This window comes from Trichomonas vaginalis, chromosome II, assembly GCF_026262505.1.
Source record: "Trichomonas vaginalis G3 chromosome II, whole genome shotgun sequence".
Taxonomy (NCBI): Eukaryota; Parabasalia; order Trichomonadida; family Trichomonadidae; genus Trichomonas; species Trichomonas vaginalis.
The window spans coordinates 10,520,608-10,541,326 of NC_067204.1; the positions used below are offsets into that span (position 1 = coordinate 10,520,608).

The window sequence follows — 20,719 nt, forward strand, 5'->3', positions numbered from 1 at the left end:
ATATATCCTATAGGAGCTGTTTATACGTCTATGAATCCAATAAATCCAAACACTTTATTTGGTGGTAGATGGTATGAAATAGTTGACAGTTTTCCATTCTACACTAATACGCAGTCAATGAAGATGGGAGGTTCAAAGAAAATAGGTATTGAAAACCTTCCTTCACATATGCATAGGTTCAGTGGAAGAACATCTGTGGAAGGAAACCATTCACATTCAATAACAAAAAGAGGTTATATAAATCTTGCAGCGGGTTCGAATAGACAGGGAATGAACAGATATGATATTCAACTGACCCCAAAGATTAGCACAGGTATTTTCTGTGGAACTGCAGGAAATCATACACATGTTGTAGCTGGTATTACAGACCCAGCAGGTAATGGAAAAGATTATATGCCTCCTTATATAACAATGCACGCTTGGATACGAGTTGGTTAAACTCTTTAACTTTACATAAATGAGCTTGAAAGAAGTATTCGAACAACATCCATGGAGGTCATTTAAGAAGTTCAATGAAGCTGCAAAGAGTGGGGATTTACTAACAGAGCTGAAGTAAAAAGTTCTTTGACAAAAATGTTGTACATCAAACAAAAATAAACCCTTACGACTACTTTTTACCAATTTACTCCAACACTCCTGACGCATACCAATTTGACACTCTCATTCAAAGCAGAAAATGTGGCCATAAACCATTCCTCATCTTCATAAATGTTAACACTCGTAAAGCATATGCATATCCAATGAAAAATAAAGGAACTCGTGAAGTGTTAAGAGTTTTACAAAAGTTTGTAGCAGAACATAACCCAAGTACTTTAACATCAGACCAAGACAGTGCATACCTCAGCAATGAAATCACAGAATTTCTCATTAAGCATAACATAACTCACTACACTACTGAAGACCATAACCATAACATACTCGGCATCATAAACCGCTTCATAAGGACTCTCAGAGATTTAAACCAAGAGCGAGACTTTACCGAAGAAACAATGAAACATTTTCTCGTATATATAATTCCTCAACACATTCTACAACAGGACATACACCAAATTCAATGACACAACAACAAGAAGAAAAGTATATACAAAAGAAACGAAGCCAAACACAAAATATCAGAAATTCAACACAATTTACCCTCATTCCTGGTACAAAAGTTCGTGTAGTTCTTGACGACAAACCGTTGACAAAGAAACGTTTAAGGTTAAGTCGAAATATATTATATCGTAGACTCTACGCAAGGTAATGGATATCTTATAAAAGCTGCCGACGACTCTATTGCGTTTTATCCTCGACATAAATTAGTCGAAAGTAGTAATGGCAAACTTGCTGAAACCATTGACGAAGCAAAGCGAGGAGTGGTTATTGAAATACTTGGCTATAACACAAACGATGACACTTATAAAGTAAGATATGAAGGAGGCGTTGAAGATGTTATACCATCTAAGAACTTGAGAGAGTCGAAGCCAACACATCTGGGACCATTAGAGCGGGAGTACTGGAAAGACAAAAATATGCCAGAAAGAATAAGAAAATTCTTCTAAACTTTTTCATTAGATGTAAATCAGACAAAAATAATAATTTAGGTGAAGAGGTTAGATCTCACCTGTTTTTTCACCTCTTTTTTCACCCCGTGAATTTTCATGAATTTTCACAAAAGACCAAAAATAATGTTTAGGTGAAGAGGTGAGATCTCACCTGTTTTTTCACCTCTTTTTTCACCTCTTGAATTTTCATGAATTTTCCCGAAATAAAAAATAAAGTTAGTTTTATTTTTTTATTTTTTTATTTTGTATAAAAGATATGATTTCAACAATCGGCACAACAACAATTCAAACAACAACAACAGCACCAAACTCGTTAGTCATGAATCCTACGTCAATGTTAGTAGAGATGAAAAACTTCATTCCTTCTTCATATACTTTCGAAACAAAAATCCAGAAGATAAAGCAAGAACTTTTAACAAGTAATTTAGACTGTAGTGCGAAAGATGAAGAAAATGAAGAATATCTTTATGAAATGCAGGACATTATTGACCATTTACCCAAATTGCCTGAAATCCAACAACAAAAACTCACTATTCCTGAATTCGACGAAATTGAAGTGAAACCAACTGACTCAGTAGAAATAAAGAAGTTCATACGTAAAGTAAATTATGAATTCCTTGGTTTTCATTGCAACCATAAGGTTATGGACAAAGATTGCGACATGGTATATAAAAACATTTCTGACATATATAAATCTGAGGAGTTTAAGACTTACGATAACTTTGTTTCATTAGTTGCAAAATGTGTTTGGGAAATAAGAGATAAAGATAGAAGAGGCAAAGTATGGAACGAACAAATAAGACCCGCTATGTTTGAGATGAAGAGAGCAATTGACGCCTTAGTTGTTTTAGCTGGTTTTATTTCAATGTATAACGCAAAAATGAACCCGCAATGTTCAAAATGTAAGGCAGCAATTAGGAAATATAACTACTCAGTCAAAGAGATAGAAAGAATGAGAAACGACTATGCAGACTTAAAGAAAGAAGCAGAAAAGCCAGCAGAAGATAAAATGAACATGTTAGAATTTCTGAACAAAAACTATCCAACAGCAGAAGATTTCCTTCTATCTGACGTCAAGAAGAAGTATAAAGAAACCTTCGGTATTGTTAAAACTTTTGACATACTGACAGAAGAAATAGAAGCTACGAAATTGTTTAGGATTTCAAATATACATCGTACAATTCATGTAAAACGCTTGTGAAAAAACTGGGGTGAAAAAAGAGGTGAAAAAACAGGTGAGATCTCACCTCTTCACCTAAATTATATTTTTGTTCAAAGCTTCCACGAGAGAAAAGATTCCTCATTCGCTAAGGATTCCAAAAATGAAAAAATCATTGATTTCGGCTGAGAAAAAACAGCAAAACCCTTCTTCCACGGGAACAAAGAAATAAAGAAGAAATAAAGTAAATTTTTTATTTATTCCCGTGGAAGATAGAGCACTTTTATGACACTTTTTATTCACGACAAACAAGACAAACAAAGAAAATAAGAAAATACGGCGCTGTCGCGGTTCGAACCACAGACTCTGACCCCTCCATAACACCACCTTAGACCACTGTGCTACGTAGCCTGTCGACATAAGATTTTATAAATTGCATATTTGACGTAAATTTATTTCCATCTAGCTTCCCACCGCATAAGATATTCATACGTGTTTGTAAGACATTCATTAAACTTCTTTTCTATTGCATCTAATCTTGCGTTATTTTTTTCAATAGCTTGTCTGTATTCTTCATCATCTCCAGCAGTGTTTGGGTCTTCACGTTTAAAATATTCATTGTTAACCAATTTTTTATCTACAAATTTTATTAGTGTTTGATTCACTTCGTTATGATAACGGTCATATTCTTTCAATACGTAAGTGAAGACAAAATGCGTCGTACCTTCAATCTTAAAGCTTAAAGAACTTTCAACACAGTTTTGAGGGTCTGTCAGTGCGTCAATGAGATAGTATTCGAAGTCAGTCAATAATCTTTTTAAAGTCATTTCATACAGGATAAAATTTAATGTTGTGAAGAAATAGTGTTTATCTCAGAAAAAATAACGCTAATTTTATTTTTATTTATTTTTTTTATTTTGTATGTAAAGACAGTAATGACAACATCAGAGAACACAACAACAGTTATAGTCCATGAAGCAATAAATGAAGAATACGAGTACATACAATATAACAAACAGTTACGTCTCATTCGTTCAGTCAAAGATGACATGTACCAAATGCAAAGTATTTTGACAGCATGTTATGCTCCAGATACTAAACTTCCTAAAGACTGGTTTAGGAACCAAAGCACTATTGAACTATTAAATGAAGCACAGCGAGACATACTTTTTTCTGAAAACAGTGAAGAACAGCGAGTAGGTAAAAAACCCCAGTCGCCAAAACTCTATGAAAATCGTGAAAAATTGCCAAACGGTTTGAGAGGATATTATGTTCATAGACTTCTCGTAAATGTTGTAGCAATGTGGGCTTCACCTCGTTATGCTTGGTATGTTTGTAAACTTCTTGACGAAATTCACAGACAAGAACGCGAACAGATGGAAAAGAAACTTCAAGCAAAAGATGAAGTCATTGAATCCAAAGACAAAAGCATACAGAAAAGAATACCACGTTCAGTACCAAAAGGAAAGGAAAAGAGTTATAAGTATATGATTTACGCTGAAGAGATGGAAAATGAAGAAGACAGAGATATGGTTATGTTGCATTTAGTCAGAAGAAACAACAAAAGCTTTTATGACCTTGCTAAGATTTACAAATCTGACAGAAACTGGTTCTATCGTGAAAACTTACCGATTTCAATGACACCGAATGAGCAAATAAAGGAAATTGTCAAAAATACTCTTCCTCAAACACACTATGACATCAAAGGTTGCACAATACTTACATTCAAAGAAGACTTACCATTGTTAAAGGAAAAAATAACAGAGTATTTCGATAACTTCAAAGAGGAAGAATGAAAATCTAAGCTAATTTTATTTTTTTTTATAAAATTTTATCTCATATGAAAGAACATGAATTTAGAATATTCGGAACTCATGACAGAAGAGGAGAACGAACAGCATGTAAAAGATTATGCAAAATTTATGAAGACATACAAAGCATTTAAACAATATCTAAATGCTTCTAAAGATTATGCAAAATTTCTGAAGGTATATAAAGCTTATGAAAAAGCGTATGAAAAGTTTATACATTGGGGAATTGTTGTAAAATATCCATATGAAGACTAACCAAAAATATATTTTTGCTTAAATAGCTTCAGGGTCAATTTCTTCAACCATTTCACTTCCTTCGTCAATGTCAATTGAAGCTTCTTCAACCTTTGGTAAGAATTTCTGTATAACATCTTTGTTCGTTATTGTCTTCAGAGATGAAGGATAATATTTCACATTTGTTTCACCCTTCTTATATTCTTTCTGTTCGGAAAGATTCATAGCAATACTGAAGAAGTCAATGTTAGAGTTCTTTATGACAGTATAATGAGTATCTTTGACATTCACGAAGAAACTCTTTTGTTTCAAAACTACTGCTAACTCTTGTGAAGTATAACGTTTGCGGTCAATGACGATAGCTAATGGTCTGACATACTGACCAAACTTAGATTCTTTCACAAACTTCTTGTTAAAGATAATATTAACATTTGAAGCATTATTGAACTCATTCTTGATGGCAGTAGCGAGAGCATTGTATGAAAAGAACTTGCAATCTTGCATGTGTTTCATTAAAATAAAAATATTAAATTATTTTGAAAAATAACTTAAAAAAAATCTAATCTAATTTTTTCAAAAATATTTTTTTTATTTCCTACTAAAGATGTATCGGAAGTTGTCTAAGTTAGAACACTCGGAAATAAAACAACTTCTTACAGAAGCTAATATAGATGTTGCAAAGCATTACGCAACAAACAAAAAAAGCACTCGCTGACTTCATTAAAGACTATAATGGTGCAATAAGTTATGATAGAATTCATGAGTTCATAAAGCCGCAACGCGGCGAGGACGAAGTCCATGCAATAGCATTTCCTTTAAATGACGTTGCTATTGACTTATATCATAGACGTTCAGTACCTCATGAAGTAAGAAGAGAGATGTTTGACATAACAAATGCGAACGTTGGTCATACTCGTAAAGCTCTTTCGCATGAAGTAAGAAGAGAAATGTTTGACATAACAAATGCGAACGTTGGTCATACTCGTAAAGCTCTTTCGCATGATGTTCGTCAAGAGATGTTTGACATAACAAATGCGAACGTTGGTGAAACAAGAAGAAGAGACGACACACTGAAACAACAGAGAAGAGAGATGTTTAAGAGCGCTATAGAACAAGTTCGCAAAGCTAACGATGTCATTCGTTCCATTGACGACAAACCAAAAGAAGGTGAGAGATGGTTAAAGAAAGATGAAGAGAATAGGAAGAGAAATGTGAAGTCAGGCAATAGACTCATTGACTTTAACATCGAAGCTTTAGATGAACCAAACAGAGACTACTTACACAAACATTTCGGTAAGGTTTTCATGAGACTCTTAGAGAAAATTAAAATAAACTCACAACAGAGATGGATGGTATGTTATAAACTTGGTGGAAAGTATGAATGTTCTACGTTAAACCTCAATAATATTGGAACATTACTACATCAGCTCTTGAAGGAGAACTTTATATCAGAGATAGAAGCAAATGCCGCAGGTATTGTTGAAATGCACTATGACTTCTTCTTGACAAACATAAAGAATCTTACCGAAATAAAGATGTATGATTTAACAGAATATGAAGGCTTAACGATGTCAGATGTAAAGAAAGGCAAACCAAAAAAGAGACCATATAGAGATGAAAGCACACTGACAAATGACCAGAAAGCCATTTTGGAAGCTCTTAAGCAAACAGGAAACCCAGCACTTATAGAAAGCTTTTGGAAAGATAATGGTGAAAAGAAGTTTTATAAGAAGAGAAGCGGTCAGTTCTGGAAGTATCTTTGCACATTACCTATAAATCTTGAACGCTACCAAATCTTCAATGAACTGAACAAAAGAACTGCAACACTTATGACAGAGGACAATTGTTTCGTTTATGCTTGCATTCAGGCTGGAGTAAATGAAGAAACTATTGACCACATGAGAGAAGTCATTCGTGTTAGAGACTTTCCTCAAAGTAAAGTACAAGAAATTTCTGACGCAACAGGTATATCATTTAATGTTACCATTGGTTATTTCAATGAGTCAAGACATAATGAAATAAAGAGATATATACCAAAAGAATGCGAAACTGTTAGAACTATTGACTTACTTCTTGTTGAAGACCACTACATGCTAAATGAAAGATTACCAATGACAACATACTTCATTCGAAACTATAAAGAAATTCTCAAAGCTTGTGGTGGAATGAACATTGAGAAACAGATGAAGATTTATACAAAGAGAGAAGATAAATATGTAGTTCGTTATGATAGAACAACACCGTTATGGGATGTTATGAAAACATTGTGGGAGTGCAAATATTTCGAACCTATTTCTTATGGAGAACTTTTCACATATACTACTGACTTATATAAACAGAACCTTGCACCATTTAAAGATTTGACATATGCTCCAAAGTATTGTGTACAACTGAAGAAGAAAGCAGAGTCAAAAGAAGTAAATAAAGCTAAATGTAAATTCATACCTGAGCACGTTTTCTTTGCTGACTTTGAGTGTAGTACGGATGGCTTTCATAAAGCTTTTAACATCTGTTATGACAGTGAAGATGGTTCAGTTAGTGAAAGCATTTGGGGTCAAAACTGTGCAACAGAATTTTTGGAAAGACTTCCTGACAAGAGTTTAATATATTTCCATAACCTCAGTTATGACATAAACTTCATCTTAAGACACATGACAGAAGTGAAAGGAACTCCCATCATTAAAGGTTCACGAACAATGCAAATAACTGGCTTATATAAAGGACGGGCAATTATTATAAAAGACTCTTACAGTGTTATAAATAAGAAGCTTAAACTATTTCCTGCTATGTTTAACTTACAAACAGGACCGAAAGAAGTATTTCCATATAACTACTACAGCAGTGTTTTGTTAGCAAATGACAACAGAACTGGTGTCATTTCTGAAGCATGTAAGTTTATCCATGATGCAGATACATTTATGAAGAACATAGATTCCATCAAAGGTTGCAGAATAGATGAAAACCACTTCGACTTAGAAAAATATAGCACGTTTTACTGCAAACAAGATGTAAGAATTTTAAGAGAAGGTTTTGTAAAGTTCCGCAATGACTTATTGAAAGAGTTTGATTTAAACGTTTATGACTACGTTAGTATTTGTTCTATTGCTAACAAATTGTTGAGAACAGAGTATACTTCCCGAATGGAAATCTTTATGACCTCTCAAATAAACCAAGAGAATTTATTTCGAGATGCATTCAAGGTGGAAGATGTATGTTGTCAGATAACATGAAACAAAAGAGCAAAAAGAAACTCATTGCTGACTTCGACACTGTTTCATTATATCCTTCAGCTATAGCAAGACTTTATACTTTAGAAGGTATTCCAAAAGTATTGAAGGATGAGATGTTAAGCACAGAGTATCTCATGAGACATTTATTCGATGATGACCAAAAGGAACCCATTGGTGAAAAGTTTATGTCTGGCTTCTTTGTTCTCATTAAGATAACAGAGATTGGTATACCCAGACACTTTCATTTAATAGTTTGCGACCCTGAACTAAATCCAGAACTTAACGTTCCAAGAAGTTCAAACACTTGCTGTCTCATGTATGTTGACCATATAACATTACAAGACCTCATAAAATATCAAGGTGTCAAATGTGAAGTGTTGCAAGGATACTATTACGATGGAAACAGAGATATGAGAATAAGAGATGAAGTAAAGAAGTTGTTTGAGTTAAGGTTAAAGTATAAGAAAGAAGAAAACCCCTTACAAGAAATTATTATAAAACTCATTCTGAACAGCATTATGGCAAAACTATTCTATCTCCTATTGAGTCAAAAATAACCATAGTAAATGACAAAGATGCTATAAGATATGCTATAAGAAATTACAACCATATAGTGAAGTTCGAAGGTTTGGATGGGTTCAGATAAAACTATTTTCAAGCTAACGAAAAGCATTTGCAGACACTTTAACTTCTGTCCACTTGGTGTTAATATTCTGTCTATGTCAAAACGTATTATGAATGAAGTATTTCTGTACTGCAGAGGACATGGGACTTCAAATCTTTTACCAGGATACGACAGTATGCACTTATATAATGAAGACATCCCAAAGCTTGCAGCAGAGTTTAAGAAGAGATATGGTCGCGAACTTATAGGAAAGAACCTTGGTCAATTTCATAGCGACTTTGCAGAAAAACCCCTGGAAAACAAAGTTTAGCTTATAAAAGTATTTTCTGTGGAAAGAAGACCTTACATAGACTTACTCACTAACGATTTAAATGAAGTTGCATTTCACTGCAGAATGAAAGGCGTGAAGCAAGATGTTATTGCTTTAACCGCTAATGAAATGTTTCCTGAAGCTATACAATGCTATTACAATGAAGATAAGAACATTCACATACCTGTTGGAACATATGACAAAGACTCTGAGTTCAGTTTAATGAAACTTTACAAAGCACTTCATGATGGTCAAGAGATTGCATTCGACTTATGTAAGTCATGTCAACCTTGCTTTGCTGAAAAGTTCAACTTTTCAATAACGACTAAAACAAGCTTTATTCGTAAGTTGAAGTTCTGAGGTCATTTATTTTTGTCAGCAATGAGGTCATGAATGAGGTCATGAATGAGGTCATTCGTGATAAAAATAAAGCTAGCGTAGATTTTACAATACTGCGATGGTAGAGTTTAAGAGTTGTGCTTCAATGTAGAGACAGTCCTTATGGTCTGGAGGCAAGAACACTGGACATTTATGGTCATGAGTGGAGAACATGTCTATCCAAAACTCACGATTGAAGCCAGTTAATTTATAGTATTTAGGGTTAGGAAGTGGTGAAGTTCTTGTATGACCAATGAACTCATTTTCAACTCCTTTACTTAAGTTTGAATATAATATAGCTTGCTTTCTATCCCAAATGCCAGGTGTTACAATCTTTGAAAATTCATTTTTCCTCGGAAGCATTGCATCATAATTGAAAACATTCTTAAAATCATCACTTGGTTCGGAGATTTGAAATCTTATACGTAATGGATTTTTTTTCTCTTTAGCGACTTCATTGAATGGTGAGAATACAATGAATTGACAGTCATGAGTTCCATCTTCATTTTCATTAAATTCATAATGAAAGTCTATAAGTTGTGGCTGACTACCTTCTTCTTTCAGTTGTGCAAGAAACTCACGTAAAGGCTGTAAAGTTTGTACTTCAATGTTGAACTTTTTCTCGAACATCTCATTAAATGAAATCATACATTGCAACAATGTTGTATCGTCTTTAAAGTATTTGTATATGTGAATGTTTTGGGCGCTTAAAGACTGTTCGTCATTTTCTATCTCGACTTGAAGTATAAAGTCAACCTTTCTGAAAGCACGTGTTATATACATAGATGTTATGCCAATGTACTTCTCTTCATTTATGTTCACAATCCAGTCTGTTGGAAACTTAAACGTTACTCTGTTCCCCTTTATTTTGACGTCAGGGTTTTCACTACTGAACGCAACAGATAAAGGTATTTGTCTATACATTTAGTTCGGATAAAAATAAACCATTTACTCTTTCTTTGCTTCAGCTTCTTCTCTAGCTTTCTTTGCCAGCAAACGTGGGTTCTTTTGTCTTCCAGCAGCTAATGCAGCAAGTTGTTTTTCACTAAGTTTTCTCTTTGGTCTCTCTGGCTTTTGTTCTTGTTTTTGTTCCTTCAGTTCGGATAAAATTTGCTCACGAATTTCTTTCTTCAATGCTTCAACATCTATGACACCTTGGGTCTTGTCCGTAGGGCTTGTCTGAGTCATTTGATTGCAGATAAAAAACAAAATTAAAACTTTAACCGATGTAAAATGAGCTTGTCAAAATCAGAGCGAGAGTCTATTATATTAAATGACGCAAGAGGAATACAACATCCTTTCTATTACGTAAGTCAGAGTAAAGATGGTAAAATATACGTAAGAAAAAGAAAGGTACCATTAGCGAATGCAGAGAGCGACAACATTAAGGTGCATGGCAAGGGTGAAGTCCATGAAGTCCATATAAAACCTTCTGTTCAAACTGAGCCACCAAAAGAACAAGAAGAAAAGAAGCCAGATGTACTTTCAATAACGAACCAAGAGCTTATTGCAAAGTTCGTGAATTTCATTGAAAAACAAACCGAGTCAAAGAACCCTGACCCGCCAGTGAAAGAAGTTGAGACAAAAGAGAATGTACAGTTCATTGAAAATGTCAAGAAACAACTTCCACCACGAATGCCAAGAAGAAGAGTGAGAATAATGAAGTAAATAGATATTTTTATCTGAAGTAAATACATGCAGAACGAACAGCTAAACGAATTTACTCCAGCAGAGCATATTCATCAGATTCGCTCATATTTCGATATCATAGACAATGCAGTTCAAATTGGTGACACTAATAGAAAATATTCTGACGCAAAGATTCCATCACAACCTGGAACTGCTAAAGATAACACATGGGTAACATTCAATCTCTCACCTCCTGGTGAAAATATGTTGGACCTTTACAATACATTCATTACGTATAAAATGGAAGGTCAATTTATTGTAGATAAAGAAATTGGTTCAGGTTCCAATAAAACAAACCCACCAGGATTTTGGATTGGTTTCGATGACGCTTTCTATGCAGTTGCTGGATATCAAATCCTTGCAAATGGTCGTATCGTATATTCTCAAGACAACGCAAGAGAAGAAGCATATATAACTTCAAACTCACAAACTACCGAACAAATAAAGAAAGTAGATGTTTTCTCAAAGACTCGACATGAAGATGTATGGAGTCATTCGGGAACATGCAGAACAGGACAAATTGTTAGTGGTCCAATTACAGCAGGAAAATCATTTGATTTTAAGCTTCGTTTAAGAATTCCTGTTAGAAAGTTTTTACCATTAGAAGCTATAAGATTTATTCCAGCTTTTGCAGGAAACATTCAGCTTAAAGTAAAGTTCAGTAGCGACGCCTTACAATGCACATCTATATCTGTAAATGATATCATTGCTTTCAATCCAACTCTTAAAGTTGCATTTGCTTCAGATTCAAATCCACCGACAAATAAATTTGTTCCATGGAATGAACCATTCACTATGATAACGAAGGCAGTAGAAGCTAGTGGAACAGTTACTATTACAACTGTAACCCAGCAACTATTTCGAACAAAGATGGATTTTAATGAATGTTTCATTCATCCAAAGTCATTCTCTTTAGACCCTAACATTTATACAGAACTTGTAGAACATTATACAAACGAGGCTTTATGTTTTCCTGTTAAAGTTATGGATTGGATTCCTATGGACGGTTCATTCTCAAAGAATACAGATAGTTCAAGTGCAACATTTACAGCAGCTTATACGCCTATTAATGTTAAAAGTATTTGGGCACTATTTAGAAAGAAAGACAACTATTATGTTAATTTTGAGAACCCTAAGTTTAAATATCTTCAGCTTTCCATGGGAGCTTATGGAAATATGCCTGCAGAACCTGAAAAATCATATGGACCTGTATTTTATGAAATGGTTGCGAACGCTTGCAATACAAACAATGATATGATAGGATTTAATGAAGATGTTATGAGGTCATTGGTGGATGATGGTAGTGTGGAACATAAATGGGATAGCTATGACAACACACATTTCTTATGTGGTTTTCCAACAGAAGTGGACTTTTGCTTCCAACAAGGTCAAACATCTACTGCTCCAATAACATACAAATTGTCTGTTAAAGGACCTATTGAACTAGCAACTGAAAACGTACCAAAGCCACTTATTGGATTTATGAGGGATTGTTGCTTTGCCATTCAGGTGCGTGCTAATGGCATCCCCATAATAAGATTAGATGACTATAACTTAGCACGGACGACAGTGAGGAATAAAGGATGAACGTTTATTTTTAAAGCTTATAAATGAGTTCTTCATCAAGCTCTCGCGAACCTTCACCATCTATGAAACAAACTTTACCAAACGATTATGGAGCACCTATTGAATATTTCTTACGAGCTGCACAATGGCAAAGAGCAGTTTCACCAAGGTTAGGTGTTCCACCAGCTCCTGTCAAAAATAGCATTTGGTCAAGTCCTTATATAAGATATGGTCTCCCACTAGGTTTGCTAGCTACAGCAGGAGCAGTTATGATGTTGAAAAGAAATAAAGCAAATGTTATAAATAATACTGAAGTAGCTGAAGTTAAACAAACTCCAACACATTCGCCAAAACCAACGCCTTCACAAGCAAAACCTTCAATAACTCCTGAACCTATGGAAGTACAAACTCCTGTTCAAAAGTCAACTCCTAAACCGACTCCAACATTTAAACCAGAACCCACGCCTCAAATAAATCGTAAAACTCCTGCGTTTCCTTACTGAAAAAATAACGTTATTTTTATTTAATATTAAAATTTTTATTTGATTGAAATGACAAATAAAGTCACTGAAGCAATGAAACAAAAGTTTTTGGTAGAATACATTAAATCAGGAACTATTCCAGAAGGTTTTTACATTCATACTATGAAGGATGGTAGAGTTCAGTTTAGAAAGATAAAGCAACCATTAGATAAAGAAGGAATTTTGAGAAAGATTAAACTTCATGAGGACAACATTGCTGAACTTAAGAAGAAGTTAGAAGAGTTGGAGAAAGGAAGAGAGTTATAAAGTAATGAGAACGTTTATGTTATGAGAAATTTTTAACGTTAGTTTTATTTTTACTGAAAATTTTTATTTGGATGTAATGACGAAAACTATTGAGATAACAAACTACAACGGTCATGAGTTCAAGAACTTGTTCTTCGTTCCTCGTGAAAATACATTCTATCAGATACGAGGGAGAAAGGGTAAAGTTAGTTTAAGCATTTATGACAACAAACATAATGGGAGATATATAAAAGCAATAGATACAAACGGTAAGCGTGTTTCATTAGCTTTGTCAAAACTTACTAACATTTATTTTGACAGTGACTTTGACTCTGACGATTGGAGTGACAGCAGCGATACTGAAGAATATGAACTATTGTGTGAAGCACAGCAATGGGAAGCGCTGCAATACTTTTGTAAATGAGAACATTAGTGGGAACGTTAGTGAGAACGTTTATTTTTTCATTAGTGAAGTCGTTAGCGAAATGTTGGTGAGGTGAAGTGGTTGGTGGTTTTGTAAATATTTAAGGTTAAGTTAGTGTTTGTGTTTGTGTTGTAAAATATACATTAGCGGTTTTGTAAAGTGTCAACCCGTTATCTTGGGTAAGGTGGAACGCAGTGCCGCCGTACCCAAGATAGGGATACTAACTATTGGGAATTTCAAGAAAAATACGACTCTTTACTAAATGGAACATACTATCTGAAACTAGAATATGACAAGATGAACTCCACCGTTTCATTTCAAAAGATTGAAATTAACCCTCCAAAAGATACAGAGTTTTTATTTTGGAAAGTAGACAAACGTTCTTGGGCACAATTTCTTCGGTTACTAAACCAGAACGAACCATTACCACCAGATGGTCCATTTAAATTTATACTTCCACCAGCAGATTTGACAGTTTATAGAAACGTGTTTGACCCTCAAAATGTTATGTGTCATGCAAGTTTCAGTTCAAGCAACAATAGTTTTCTATGTATTGGTAAGGACTTTTATGACTTTGCTTCTAAATTCTACGAACCACCTAGTAACAGTTTCTCTGACTTTCAAGTTTGGTTCACAACAAATGGTGTGCAACATATTATTCCATTGTACTATGACTTTTATCTCGAATTGTCTTTCATATATAACTACGGAAAAGTGCTGAAAAAGTATTGAATGTGAAGTTTAGGTGAAGTGGTGAGATCTCACCTGTTTTTTCACCTGTTTTTTCACCCGTTGAATTTTCATGAATTTTCCCGAAATAAAAAATATATTTAGGTGAAGTGGTGAGATCTCACCTCTTTTCTCACCTCTTTTCTCACCTCATGAATTTTCATGAATTTTGTGCTGAAAACATAGCACAAAAATACTTTTAGGTGAAGTGGTGAGATCTCACCTGTTTTCTCACCTGTTTTCTCACCTGTTGAATTTTGTTGCTGAATTCGGCAAAAATATATTTTAGGGTAGATGGTTTTTAGGTGTCACCAGGTCCCTCGGTTAAACGAACTTCTCTGAAAAAATGAGACAACATGACATTTTGACAACAACACAGGAAATAAACTTCTTCGTATATGTTTTGTCATGATTTCATCGTAAATGTTTTGTCAAACATGAACGTATATGTTTTGTCATGATTTCATCGTAATGAGCGTAAATCAGACAAAAATATATTTTAGGTGAAGTGGTGAGATCTCACCTCTTTTCTCACCTGTTTTCTCACCCGTTGAATTTTGTATAAAAAAGCAACCGTCGAAATTCCGGCGGTTGCTATATTCTTCACAAAATGCTTGTTTTGAGGTCGAGCCACTTTTGGCTCCATCGTATTCTTTCAACCAAAATTCTTGAGTTTTGTTCTGAATTCAATAAAAATATATTTTAGGTGAAGTGGTGAGATCTCACCTCTTTTCTCACCTGTTTTCTCACCCGTTGAATTTTGTATAAAAAAGCAACCGTCGAAATTCCGGCGGTTGCTATATTCTTCACAAAATGCTTGTTTTGAGGTCGAGCCACTTTTGGCTCCATCGTATTCTTTCAACCAAAATTCTTGAGTTTTGTTCTGAATTCAATAAAAATATATTTTAGGTGAAGAGGTGAGATCTCACCCGTTTTCTCACCTGTTTTCTCACCTCTTTTCTACCATCGTAGAAAACACACAAAACTCTTGAATTTTGTTGTTCCCGGACCAAAAAATATATTTTAGGTGAAGAGGTGAGATCTCACCCGTTTTCTCACCTGTTTTCTCACCTCTTTTCTCACCCGTTGAATTTTCCCGAAATAAAAAATAAAGTTAGTTTTTTTAAAAAAATATTTTTTATTTTTATTGTAAGAACATGTTAGCAACAACAGCACCAAACTCGTTAGTCATGAACCCAACTTCAATGTTAGTAGAGATGAAAAGCTTCATTCCTTCTTCATATACTTTCGAAACAGAAATCCAGAAGATAAAGCAAGAACTTCTCCAAGGAGATTTAGATTGCACTGCGAAAGATGAAACAAATGAAGAATATCTTTATGAAATGCAGGATATTATTGACCATCTACCTAAACTTCCTGAAATCCAACAACAAAAGCTTACTATTCCAGAATTTGAAGAAATAGAAGTCAAAGCAACTGACTCAGTTGAAATAAAGAAGTTCATACGTAAGGTTAACTATGAGTTTCTTGGATTTCATTGCAACCACAAAGTCATGGACAAAGATTGCGACATGTTATATAAGAATGTTTCTGACATATATAAATCGGAGGAGTTTAAGACCTACGACAACTTTGTTTCGTTAGTTGCTGAATGTGTATGGCAGATAAGAGATAAAGATAGAAGATGTAAAATATGGAACGAACAAATCAGACCTACATATTCTGAGTTAAAGAAAACCATTGACGCCTTAGTTGTTTTAGCTGGTTTTATTTCAATGTATAACGCAAAAATGAACCCGCGATGTTCTAAATGTAAAGCGGCAATTAGGAAATATAACTACTCCGTCAAAGAGATAGAACGTATGAGAAACGACTATGCAGACTTAAAGAAAGAAGCAGAAAAGCCAGCAGAAAATAAAATGGACATGTTAGAATTTCTGAACAAAAACTATCCAACAGCAGAAGATTTCCTTCTTTCAGATGTCAAGAAGAAATATAAAGATACATTCAATATTGTGAAAACTTTTGACATACTGACAGAAGAAATAGAAGCCACAAAATTGTTTAGAATTTCAAATATACATCGTACAATTCATGTAAAACGCTTATAAAAAAAAGAGGTGAGAAAAGAGGTGAGAAAACGGGTGAGATCTCACCTCTTCACCTAAAATATATTTTTGCTGAGTAAAATGACCAAATTTCATTATATAACTGTTATTTTTTTACGAAGAGAACTTTGACACTTCGTCAAAAAAATCCCTGAAATCATATCTTTTATACAAAATTCAAGAGGTGAGAAAAGAGGTGAGAAAAGAGGTGAGATCTCACCTCTTCACCTAAAATATATTTTTGCCGAGTAAAATGACCAAATTTCATGAATTTCCTCATATGTTTGCTACCCTCGAAAAACTGAGGGAAGAGATTCCATTCGAAAACAGTGAAAAAATGACCAAATTTCATTATATAACTGTTATTTTTTGACGAAGAGAACTTTTGCACTTCGTTTAAAATACACTATTTTTGTGTTATTTTTTACGAAGAGAACTTTTGCACTTCGTCAAAAAAATCCCTGAAATCATATCTTTTATACAAAATTCAAGAGGTGAGAAAAGAGGTGAGATCTCACCTCTTCACCTAAAATATATTTTTGCCGAGTAAAATGACCAAATTTCATTATATAACTGTTATTTTTGACGAAGAGAACTTTGACACTTCGTAAAAAAAATCCCTGAAATCATATCTTTTATACAAAATTCATGAAGAATACGAGTGGGTTCAGTTTAACAAACAACTCCGTCTCATTCGTTCGGTCAAAGACGATATGTACCAAATGCAAAGTATTTTGACAGTATGTTTTGCTCCAGAAACCAAACACGCAGACGACTGGTTCAAAAACCAAAGCACACAAGAATTTTTGAGTGAAATTTCTCTAGACCGACTTTTTTCGGTCTTGCATAAAACACATGAAAACAGTGAAAAAATGACCAAATTTCATTATATAACTGTTATTTTTTGACGAAGAGAACTTTTGCACTTCGTAAAAAAAATCCCTGAAATCATATCTTTTATACAAGATAGAAAAAACCCAGTCGCCAAAACTCATGAAAATCGTGAAAAATTGCGAGTAGGGAAAAAACCCCAGTCGCCAAAACTCTATGAAAATCGTGAAAAAATGACCAAATTTCATTATATAACTGTTATTTTTTGACGAAGAGAACTTTTGCACTTCGTAAAAAAAATCCCTGAAATCATATCTTTTATACAAGATAGAAAAAATAAAGTTAGTTTTTTTAAAAAAATTTTTTTTTATCTTGTATGTAAGAACAGAAAATGACAAACATTGAGTTTGAAACAGTTAGAAAGATAGACAATGACACTAAAGTGGTTAGAATTGGTGATTTAAACGTAAGATACTCAAAGAAATACAACAAATATTCTTTGTCAGACATTCTAACACTATCTGGAAAAAACATCCCACGACTGGGTTAGAACTGCTTCTACTCAGAAAATTTTGACAAGAAATCCTGAGCTTATGATATCAGTAGCATTTCATGGAACTACAGCATATCTCATCGACAAAAGTCTTATACCAATAGTTTTGTTATGGTTAGACCCAGTTGTTGGATATAACTTCATAACATATGGTTCATTCGATACGGAACGTTGCAGTGAAGGCTTACTTTACATCGTTCAGAAACCGAAGGACTTCAATACAAAGAGATATAAGATAGGAAGAACATATAATATAACTAAAAGATATGACAGTATAGTCAATAGAGTCAAGGTTGTGTTTGTGAATGATATGAGAGCTGCAGAAACAGAACTACTTGAAAAGTTTGAGAAAATGTATGGTGCTCCCACGAAAGGTAAAGAAACGTTTGAAGTAGATGAGATAAATAAAGCTATAAAATTATTTGACGAAGTTGCTGAAAAATACATGTAAAGCGTTTATTTTTGGTCTTTTGTGAAAGTCAGAAAATAACGCTAGTTTTTTTAAAAAAATTTTTTTATTTTGTATGTAAAGACAGATATGTCAACAACAGAGAACACAACAACAGAGAACACAACAACAGAGAACACAACAACTGCTATCGTTCATGAAGATATAAATGAAGAATATGAGTACATACAGTATAACAAACAGTTACGTCTCATTCGTTCGGTCAAAGATGACATGTACCAAATGCAAAGTATTTTGAATGCTCTTCGTTCTACAAAGCAAGCATATCATTGGTTTGAAAACCAACAGACAAAAGAACTTTTAGAAGAATTTCCTCATATGTTTGCGACCCTAGGAAAATCGAGGGTCGAGATTCCGTACGAAAATCGTAAAAATTTGCCAAATGGTTTGAGAGGTTGGTATGTACATAGACTTCTTGTAAATGCTGTTGCAATGTGGGCTTCACCTCGTTATGCTTGTTATATTTTCATGATGTTAGATGAAATTCATAGACAAGAACGTGAAGAGATGGAAAAGAAACTTCAAGCAAAAGATGAAGTCATTGAAGCAAAAGACAAAAACATACAGAAAAGAATACCACGTTCGGTACCAAAAGGAAAGGAAAAGAACTATAAGTATATGATTTATACTGAAGAGATGGAAAATGAAGAAGACAGAGATATGGTTATGTTGCATTTAGTCAGAAGAAACAACAAAAGCTTTTACGACCTTGCTAAGATTTACAAATCTGACAGAAATTGGTTCTATCGCGAAAACTTACCGATTTCAATGACCCCAAATGAAGATGTGAAACAAATAGTTCAAGATACGTTACCTCAAACACACTATGATATGAAAGGTTGTACAATACTTACCTTCAAAGAAGATTTGCCATTGTTAAAGGAAAAAATAACAGAGTATTTTGACAACTTCAAACAAGCAGAGTAAATGAACCATTTATTTTTCAAGCTTGACTTCAGATGGCTCAGGTAGCTCTATAAGGTAAATTGTCTTGTCAAATCCTTCTGGCATTCCGAGTCCTTCCATCCGACAGGAAAAAAATTTCCTTCCGACAGGAAAAAAATTTCCTTCCGACAGGAAAAAATTTTCCTTCCGACAGGAAAAAATTTTCCTTCCGACAGGAAAAATTTTTCCATCCGACAGGAAAAATTTTTCCAGTTGTCCGTCCGTAAACCATTCAAATTTTCGAAAATTGAGAACTTTTTGGTCGAACTTCAGAAAAAAATTTTCCATCCGACAGGAAAAATTTTTCCATCCGACAGGAAAAAATTTTCCTTCCGACAGGAAGAACTCTTCCATCCGACAGGAAAAATTTTTCCTTCCGACAGGACACAAACGGATGACTGACGTTCCTCTTCCTGAATGCCTTCCAAAGCCAGAAGAACCGACAGCCCCAGCACCACAACAGACTTACTAAGACTAAACACTTACATTTTTCAAGCTTGACTTTTTACAATTTGAACTTTGTTTGCGTAGATATGAATTCTGAAAGAAGTATGAGGGTCTTATATGACTTTGTACTTCTCCCATAGTTCATGTCTGTCAAACTTACCTGCCATGGACTCTTTCATAAGTTCCATGAAATCGTCGTCGGACAATCCGGGGAAAAGTATAATGTCAGTAAGTATTCTTTTAACATCCTTACTTAAACTCTTTGCTGTCTGTACACAAATGACAACTGAGATGTTAAAGTGTCTGAGCTTCTTAAGAATTCGACACATATCTTGTTCTCTATTCTTTAACAAAGGATGAGAGGCGAAATCATCTAAAATAAGAAGACATCTATGAGGGTATGTCTTCCAATCGTAAGATTGCAATTTCTTCGAAATGTATTCTATCTCTTTCTGTTTGTTTCTGAAGTGTTTCTTCTCTAATATTCTCTGCATTTCCTCATTTGGGTCTTTAAACTTCGAATTGACATACTCATTTATAGCATTATACTTCAAAACTCTTCTTTGGTACTTCTTTATCCAATCTAACAACTCAGTATCCTTTATACATACTAACTTAGACTTCTTTATAATATCTTTGAACGAATTGACGGTTTGGTCAAATTGACCAGAAGTCGAACAAATAACAACTAACTCATAGAATGGGTTCTTCTCATCTAGTTCTTGTTGTTGTGCAGCCATTTTAAGATAAGTGAAAGTCTTACCCGACCCAGGTGGTGCAATTAGACCTGTTATACCATTCTGAGCAAATAAGAACTTGTCATGTATAGGCTTTATCTGAGCATTTTCTAACTTCCTCTTGTTCTTGTTTAAAACATTCTCAAATTTCTTGTCAATGTCAGCAAACTTTTTTTCTAACATATTTTTAGAAAAATTAAAA

General features: G+C 34.1%; 12 protein-coding genes and 4 pseudogenes across 16 annotated transcripts, besides 2 other annotated features; 11 read left to right on the plus strand and 5 right to left on the minus strand.

Annotated features, from left to right (window-relative positions):
* Nucleotides 1-13,046: part of a mobile genetic element that runs on past the window's edge.
* TVAGG3_0520900 lies at nt 458-1,447 on the plus strand (annotated as a pseudogene). Its single transcript has one exon. A coding segment is annotated over exon 1 (990 nt).
* TVAGG3_0520910 (organellar and viral DNA polymerase type B) lies at nt 1,801-2,513 on the plus strand (the record flags this gene model as incomplete). Its single annotated transcript, XM_051237214.1, has 1 exon — nt 1,801-2,513. A coding segment is annotated over one exon (713 nt), but the record flags the coding sequence as incomplete, so codon positions are not given.
* Nucleotides 3,156-3,530, minus strand: TVAGG3_0520920 (uncharacterized protein; the record flags this gene model as incomplete). Its single annotated transcript, XM_051237215.1, has 1 exon — nt 3,156-3,530. The coding sequence occupies one exon, from the start codon at nt 3,528-3,530 to the stop codon at nt 3,156-3,158; it is 375 nt and encodes a 124-aa protein (XP_051095039.1).
* On the plus strand, nt 3,639-4,466 carry TVAGG3_0520930 (KilA, N-terminal/APSES-type HTH, DNA-binding family; the record flags this gene model as incomplete). Its single annotated transcript, XM_051237216.1, has 1 exon — nt 3,639-4,466. A coding segment is annotated over one exon (828 nt), but the record flags the coding sequence as incomplete, so codon positions are not given.
* On the minus strand, nt 4,855-5,261 carry TVAGG3_0520940 (uncharacterized protein; the record flags this gene model as incomplete). The annotated part of the gene is made up of 1 exon (XM_051237217.1): nt 4,855-5,261. A coding segment is annotated over one exon (407 nt), but the record flags the coding sequence as incomplete, so codon positions are not given.
* TVAGG3_0520950 lies at nt 5,781-6,823 on the plus strand (annotated as a pseudogene). The gene has a single exon. A coding segment is annotated over exon 1 (1,043 nt).
* Nucleotides 6,914-7,875, plus strand: TVAGG3_0520960 (organellar and viral DNA polymerase type B; the record flags this gene model as incomplete). The annotated part of the gene is made up of 1 exon (XM_051237218.1): nt 6,914-7,875. A coding segment is annotated over one exon (962 nt), but the record flags the coding sequence as incomplete, so codon positions are not given.
* On the minus strand, nt 9,358-9,921 carry TVAGG3_0520970 (uncharacterized protein; the record flags this gene model as incomplete). Its single annotated transcript, XM_051237219.1, has 1 exon — nt 9,358-9,921. The coding sequence occupies one exon, from the start codon at nt 9,919-9,921 to the stop codon at nt 9,358-9,360; it is 564 nt and encodes a 187-aa protein (XP_051095043.1).
* TVAGG3_0520980 (uncharacterized protein) lies at nt 10,240-10,479 on the minus strand (the record flags this gene model as incomplete). Its single annotated transcript, XM_051237220.1, has 1 exon — nt 10,240-10,479. One exon carries the CDS (start codon nt 10,477-10,479, stop codon nt 10,240-10,242), a length of 240 nt encoding a protein of 79 aa, XP_051095044.1.
* TVAGG3_0520990 (uncharacterized protein) lies at nt 10,525-10,959 on the plus strand (the record flags this gene model as incomplete). The annotated part of the gene is made up of 1 exon (XM_051237221.1): nt 10,525-10,959. The coding sequence occupies one exon, from the start codon at nt 10,525-10,527 to the stop codon at nt 10,957-10,959; it is 435 nt and encodes a 144-aa protein (XP_051095045.1).
* Nucleotides 11,851-12,560, plus strand: TVAGG3_0521000 (uncharacterized protein; the record flags this gene model as incomplete). The annotated part of the gene is made up of 1 exon (XM_051237222.1): nt 11,851-12,560. A coding segment is annotated over one exon (710 nt), but the record flags the coding sequence as incomplete, so codon positions are not given.
* Nucleotides 13,047-13,097: 51 nt separating the features above from the next.
* Nucleotides 13,098-13,334, plus strand: TVAGG3_0521010 (uncharacterized protein; the record flags this gene model as incomplete). Its single annotated transcript, XM_051237223.1, has 1 exon — nt 13,098-13,334. The coding sequence occupies one exon, from the start codon at nt 13,098-13,100 to the stop codon at nt 13,332-13,334; it is 237 nt and encodes a 78-aa protein (XP_051095047.1).
* A 2,295-nt stretch (nt 13,335-15,629) lies between these two features.
* Nucleotides 15,630-20,719: part of a mobile genetic element that runs on past the window's edge.
* TVAGG3_0521030 lies at nt 17,758-18,370 on the plus strand (annotated as a pseudogene). Its single transcript has one exon. A coding segment is annotated over exon 1 (613 nt).
* Nucleotides 18,458-18,973, plus strand: TVAGG3_0521040 (KilA, N-terminal/APSES-type HTH, DNA-binding family; the record flags this gene model as incomplete). Its single annotated transcript, XM_051237224.1, has 1 exon — nt 18,458-18,973. A coding segment is annotated over one exon (516 nt), but the record flags the coding sequence as incomplete, so codon positions are not given.
* TVAGG3_0521050 (uncharacterized protein) lies at nt 19,025-19,315 on the plus strand (the record flags this gene model as incomplete). Its single annotated transcript, XM_051237225.1, has 1 exon — nt 19,025-19,315. The coding sequence occupies one exon, from the start codon at nt 19,025-19,027 to the stop codon at nt 19,313-19,315; it is 291 nt and encodes a 96-aa protein (XP_051095049.1).
* Nucleotides 19,825-20,700, minus strand: TVAGG3_0521060 (annotated as a pseudogene). The gene has a single exon. A coding segment is annotated over exon 1 (876 nt).